Source organism: Perna viridis, chromosome 6 (genome assembly GCF_037379345.1).
Source record: "Perna viridis isolate PV_CMFRI_1.1 ecotype Kerala chromosome 6, ASM3737934v1, whole genome shotgun sequence".
Taxonomy (NCBI): Eukaryota; Metazoa; Mollusca; class Bivalvia; order Mytilida; family Mytilidae; genus Perna; species Perna viridis.
This window is the reverse complement of record NC_142450.1, coordinates 49,224,800-49,231,440: the sequence shown is the minus strand read 5'-3', so window position 1 is coordinate 49,231,440 and position 6,641 is coordinate 49,224,800. Positions and strand designations below refer to the sequence as shown.

General features: G+C 31.9%; 1 protein-coding gene across 1 annotated transcript; it reads left to right on the top strand.

The window, feature by feature from the left end:
- The first annotated feature begins 579 nt into the window (after window positions 1-579).
- LOC148615414 (uncharacterized) lies at window positions 580-3,579 on the top strand. Its single transcript, XM_088590327.1, has 4 exons — window positions 580-755; window positions 1,000-1,165; window positions 2,365-2,734; window positions 3,144-3,579. The coding sequence occupies exons 2-4, from the start codon at window positions 1,001-1,003 to the stop codon at window positions 3,479-3,481; spliced, it is 873 nt and encodes a 290-aa protein (XP_088446453.1). The 5' UTR covers window positions 580-755; window position 1,000; the 3' UTR covers window positions 3,482-3,579.
- Window positions 3,580-6,641: the final 3,062 nt, after the last annotated feature.

Below are 6,641 nucleotides of genomic sequence, written 5' to 3'. Positions count from 1 at the left end.
CAACATAAAAAAAAACATATGTTTTTGTCGGCGGTTAAGTTTTTAATGTACTGACTTATCAAGACATCACCAAAAACAATTCATATATCAACAATCTTATCTTCCAAATACATAGGTGCAATATTATACAAATTTAAGTTTTTGAATTTAGTTTAATATCTTTTTATTGTGTCTTATTACCTTCTATTCAATAAAACACCAAAAGAAGACCTTGTTAGCGTTGATTATTTTCAAAACATAGAAAAAAGTTACATTTGCTTATGAGTTTGTTTTTTATATTCAGTTCTTATATAAACAGTAGACAGGCTATAAACATCGCACTGGTCATATTTAACCTCCTATGGTTTTATTAACAAATAGATTACAGAAATAATAGGTACATTTGTAAGCAAATCCCCCTTTTTATTTCGTCCTTACTTGCGTCTGAGCTATATTAAAGAATTATACACCTATACGTATGAACTTACGTATGACCTTCAAAATATGATGTCATATGATAAAAGATTATACTGACGTGTTCCATTAACCATATTTGTTTGATTAAACTTGCTTTGTTAATAGTTCATTCGGGTATAATAGTACATGCGTATGTTGCCACATTCACAAACTATGTATATCTCTATGTAAACTCTTTTATCATTTCCTATACATTGAGGATTTCCGATCACAGTTAGTATAAATATGGACATTCACATGGCTTTGTTTATAAACAAGCCGAAGATATTATACGTTGACTTTTGAACGCACAACAAAATGTAAGTCATGTTTGATTTTGTAATATTTTTTTTCTTTTGAATTTTTTCAATTTATCCATTTTTCCGTAGGAAAGTTACACTACTTTTTACAAGATATTGAAACTAAATTTGTTTGATTTAGTGATTTCTCAATCATTTTATTTGATTAGTAATTTTTACAAATTCTCGAAGTAGAACGGTTTTGTGAGCTTTGATGGGCAATAAACAATAAAGATTTTTTATTATACATTGTATTATGTTTCAGAATGAAAAACTCTGTTATATGTACTATAATATTGACTGAGATAATTAAATGTGTATTTGGACATGGCAGACTTACATCCCCTCCCGGAAGGTCTTCTATGTGGAGATACGGTTATAGCACACCAAAAAACTATAACGATAATCAACTTTTTTGTGGAGGTTTTTACGTAAGTTTAATCTGATTTATTCATAAGTAAGGGATTTTTTATATCCTCCATGAACTTGATAATACATTAAAGTGTTCTGAACTTTGATATATTCAGCTGTTTCATTTATATCAGCTAAATTTAATTTTATTTTCTTTATATTATTCAGTTTTAAATTGTCAGATATTTACATCTGAATTTCTGGTTGTTTAAGGCTAGATGTACCAATACTAATCTGTGTTTAAAAACTACTTTTTAGCTAATCTGGCCTTCGGCCAGGTGAGCTATTGTCATCACTCCCACTTTTTAGTGGAGTCCGAGTTGTTCATTTACTTTTGTTACTTTGTATGTATGATTTTCGTTATCGTTTGGCTAGATCCTTCAATCTCAGTTTCCGCTCGACAAGCTATGGCACAATGTATGATATGTGATATGAACACTCCATATGCAGGTGCTGAAGAGATGTTGCCACAGATGAAAGGAAAGTTGGCAATTTTGAATGAAAATTCATCACGTTTTGTCAATAGTTTTCCTTTACCATCGATTTCTAAGTGTAGGTCAAGATATGAGGCTGACCTCACAGTGTCTGTAATATCCTTTATCTCAAGTTCTTGGGGTAGATGCGATGTATCAAATGCCCAAAAGTAGGATTGATTAAAAATAATACGTCATCTATATAGCGGAAACTGAGATTAAAGAATCTAGCTAAACGATAATCTGTCTTTCGGATCAGATCAGCTATGAAGTCAGATTCATAAGAGTGAAGGAACAGGCCAGCAAGCAGAGAAGCACAATTTGTTCCCATTTGTCGGAATGATCCCTATTATTAGGACTACAAAAGTCTTCAGTGATAAAAGTTCTCAGATGACTCCTTGTAAGAGTTATTGCCCTTGAAAAGGGAAAAATTACGTTTTTTTTTTTTTTTCAGTTTTCAGCCAATATCTTGAAAACTATTGTAGATAGAAAGAAACGTTCAATTGCTGAAATGATCTTTATAATAAGTCCTACCAAAGTCTTCTTGAGTCGATGTAGTTGGACAACTTCTTGTTAAATTTATTTCCCTTGAAATGCAAAATTCAACCAGATGAGCGATTCAGGCTCATAGGAGCCTCTCGTTTGCAAATAAATGCCATTATAATTTTTTTTTCGGTTTCATTTCTTAATAAAATGGTATTACGATTTTAAAATGAAAAACACAAAAATTGCTTCCCTTTTAATAGAAACAATGGACAGTGAACGGAGGTAAATGTGGAGTTTGTGGCGATCCATGGAACGAGGCGAGAGAAAATGAAGCTGGAGGAAAATATGCCACTGGTACAATTACTGGTCGGTATATCTCGGGACAGAGGATCCAAGTGAAAGTACAAGTAACAGCAACACATAAAGGTTATTTTGAGTTCCGGCTTTGTCCTGTCAATAACCCTCGCCAACGCGCCACACAAGCTTGTCTAGACAGATACCTTCTTAAGCAACCCAATGGCCAAACTAAGTTCTATGAACCTGGAGCGATCGGAACATATACTGTTGATCTTGCACTACCACGTGGACTAACATGTTCACAATGTGTTTTACAGTGGAAATGGAATACAGGTAATAATTACATTATACTAATTTCATTATTAGAATTTTAGATAAATGTATCACTGAATTAAGTTGGTTGTATCTGTCTAAATTTCTGATGAAAGTTTAAAGAATTTATCATAGAAAAGCACATCATAATTTAAGCTCATGTCAAAAAACATTCAAATCAAGTTTCTTGCTTATCAAAATTACAGACATAAGTGATTAAATTCAGAATGGTTCGATATTACAAACAAGGTTAACTAAAATGTCTTTGCCACCATTTTTTACGATATGGGAATAATTGCTTTATATTCCATGTGGTCACTCACATTAGATATTTGGGTACTGATGTTTATATCGTTTCAATCACTGCATAAATACGAAAAAGTGTCTTAATTTTTTATTTTATTTTGTTTTATTTGATACTGTATATTAGGTAATTCATACAACTGTGACAACAACCATAACTGCTGTGTAGGATGTGGTCCTCAGGAACAATTTTACGGTTGTGCTGATATATCTATATCTGGTGGATCTAATGGACTTTCATACTTTAGTAATCATAATAGCTTTGCCGTTGGTAATCTTCCATCAGGTAGCAATATAAAAAGTCATGTCGCAGGTTTTCTTCCTATACAAGTACAGTCACAATGTCAAGCCACCCCTCTGTTTAAAAGACGTTACCCCTTTGCTGACCGATATTGTGTTCAACAATGCAAACTCAACAAATGTCCATCCAGAGAATACTGTACAGATGGTTGTAGACGCCCATGAGATTATTTTTTTTTCTTTGATTTATTTATTGTAAATGTATTTTATAGTGTGTATTTTATACATTTTACATTTTTGTAATTAAAGTTAAGTTTAATATATTTAAACTTGATTATTCTGAATAACATCCTATCTCCACAACCTCTGCATATAAACAACAAAAAAAACAAGAATAAGAGGTATTTTTAGAATATATGTTAATCGATCACTTCAAAAAAAGAAAATTCGCACACATTTTTTTTTTAAAATTGGTTTACTTGAAAAAAGTGGGAGTTTATCAAAATGACTTTCAAGAGTTAAAAATTGCCACAAGACAAAATTAAAAGTCATTTCTTCTAAAACTTTACATTCGACATCATGGACTCAATGACCGTTTTGATGTTTCATTTTTCACAATGTCACGGTTTTCTTCTTTTATTTAAACTCTGACTTTGAAAGTTTTTAAGAAAGATGTCCCATCAATGAAACAGTCTATCACCTAATATAACACTTATTCTGTTAATGCGTACATTTTACTACACTTACGCCAGTTACAGATAAAAAAAAATAACACTGTGGTTATTATTGAAACATTAAAACTAAGAGTTAATCATTGGACACATTGCTGTTAACAACTACAATTGGCATATTATATATTTTAAATGTACTGTAAATATCATATAAACAGTTGTTTAAACTATGGGTTTTAAAAACTAACAATACTTGGTTTCGTAACAACAAATACAAAATCACAAAAATAATTTTTCAGAAATTCTTAAATTTCTACAAATCTTGAATAATCAACACCAATAGTATCAATATGTAAAGGTAATCAAGGGAACCAAGGTTATAGCGGTAATCAAAAGAATGTAATCCAGGGACAAAGACCAGACATGAAAAACAGACATACACAACAAAGAACATAAAGTAACTAAAATCATACATACAAAGTAACAAAAGCAAATGAGCAACTCGGACTCCACTAAAACCTGGGAGCATGGACCAGGTGCCCCGGTAGAGTAAGTGTTCTCTGCTTTTCTAGAAACACCCACCGAGTTGCTCATAAAAAGTCAAGTCCGGGGTAGACAAACGAGGAAAGGAAAACTATACTAAACAGAACTTACCAAAAAAAGATTCTACTGAAACATTAATACACTGGTGGCGACATAGAAGACGAATATGTAAATTCAAGTGATTTTGAGTGAGGTAGTGGTCCGATTTTTTTATTTAACCCAGAGTTGATGATTGAGAGTGCGCGGGGGTATCTTGTATCTTGGTTTTAATTTGATATTATGTACATAACACCTCGAGTCTCGGCGCGTAACAATTTTCAAGATGCTAAAATTTCGGAAAATTACAAAACACTTAAACTTCGGAAACTGAATGACGTCCGGACATTTAAGTAGAGGATTTTATTCAAAAATACGCATTACAGTCATTATCACAACTTCATTGACAGAAAAACTTTTCTATCTCACAATTATAAATCAGATTATCATTATTAATGAGATATCGTCAGTAAGAGTTCAGGTCTTACCGGATTGACCACCAACTGATCGATACAAAAATCAGCAAATACAAGCAAGTAGAAGAGTACATATATGAAAAGGTATTTCAAACAGACTACCCACATAAAAAAATTATGAGAGTCTATAGATCAAAATGATTTTTGTATACAGACCTTATTTGATATTCAACCTGTTTATCTTTAAAAGGCAGCGGAGTCTTTCTATCATGATCCATTCAGGGTTATGCTACTTATTGACTTGATTTAGATTGTAGTCATTTTTATGCATTGTTTTTTTTTACTTCCTATATGTTTCAATGTCTGGTCTTACAAAAACATGAAATGAAAAGGAAGGAATTTAATGTTAATAATGGTTAAATTGTATATTGGAGATAGATACATTTTATTAGAAATGTATATGATATTGTTAATGTTACACTTAATTTTATGTTAGAAGTAGAAACATTGCTTTAAACAGTCCTTGAATGATAAAGTGGCTTATTACTATTATAAACTCTAACAATCTATTCTTACTTGAAGTTGCTTAACTTCTCTCACCTATTGTTTTGTTTTTTTATATTAGTTTACTTCTTTGTAATATATTGTTATCAGTTTAATTAGAGAATTCCGTGCGTGTTTTTGATTTTGTACTATATGTGTATTTAATTAGCAAAATGATTAAATACATGTATTCAAGGATACACATACAGCCAAGATATTTGTTAATCTTTTGCTGTTTCAAAAAATTATGTTGTCCTTGGTTACAAATCCACATTTTTTTCTAAAACATTACAAAAGAACAAAGTGTGCTACACTGAAAAGCAGGCTTGCGATATGCTTGATTTCCTTTATGATAACATATTTGTCACATTTGGAGGAGCTATTTTTCTACAAGTTGGCATTCCAATGGCCATTAATTGTGCTCCTCTCCTGGCCCATTTGTTTTTATATTCATACGATAATGAATTTCATCAGAATCAAAAAAGAATAAAAATTTAAAAGGTGGTAAATCCTTTAACTGTACATACAAATGAAGTGATGATGTATTGCCATCAACAACTCTTCTTTTGGTAAATGGTTACCTTCAATATATCCACTAGTGCTCGAAATAAAGGAGACTACAGAAACAGCTTGTTCTGCTTCTTTTTTTTAGACCTACATCTCGAATTTGAGAACGGTGGTTATCTCAGCACTAAGATTTATGATAAAAGAGACAACCTTAATTTTAATATCATAAATTTTCCTTAACTCTGTAGCAGTATCACTTCATCTCCTGCATATGATTACGGTCTTTATATATCACATTTGATTCTGTACGCTAGAGCAAGTACTAACTACTCTGATTTCCTTGAACGCCATAAATATATGTGTAACAGACTCCTGAATCAGGGGTATGAGGAAATTGGTTGAAAGGTCTCCTACCAAATTCTTTTTAGATATCAGTCCTTGGTTGAAAAATACTCAGTTTCTTCAAAAACAATGAGTAATTTTTTGTAAATTGTCTTGTGCTGATGTTACCGCTGATTTACCGGTTATGACAATAGCATGTCAATGCTTTTTAATCACGAAAGGTATATTCACCACGCAATGGAAGAGGGGGGTTAGCGGGCTGTAAAACCTAGGCTTAACCCACCATTTCTTTTGAAATGCCTGTAACAAGTCAGGACCATTGCAGTA

Excerpts from the sequence above, each read along its gene's own strand:
- LOC148615414 (XM_088590327.1), top strand. The coding sequence starts at position 1,001 with ATGAAAAACTCTGTTATATGTACTATAATATTGACTGAGATAATTAAA. Across the intron at positions 1,166-2,364 it reads TTTTTTGTGGAGGTTTTTAC|AAACAATGGACAGTGAACGG; the intron begins GTAAGTTTAATC and ends CCCTTTTAATAG. Across the intron at positions 2,735-3,143 it reads ACAGTGGAAATGGAATACAG|GTAATTCATACAACTGTGAC; the intron begins GTAATAATTACA and ends ACTGTATATTAG.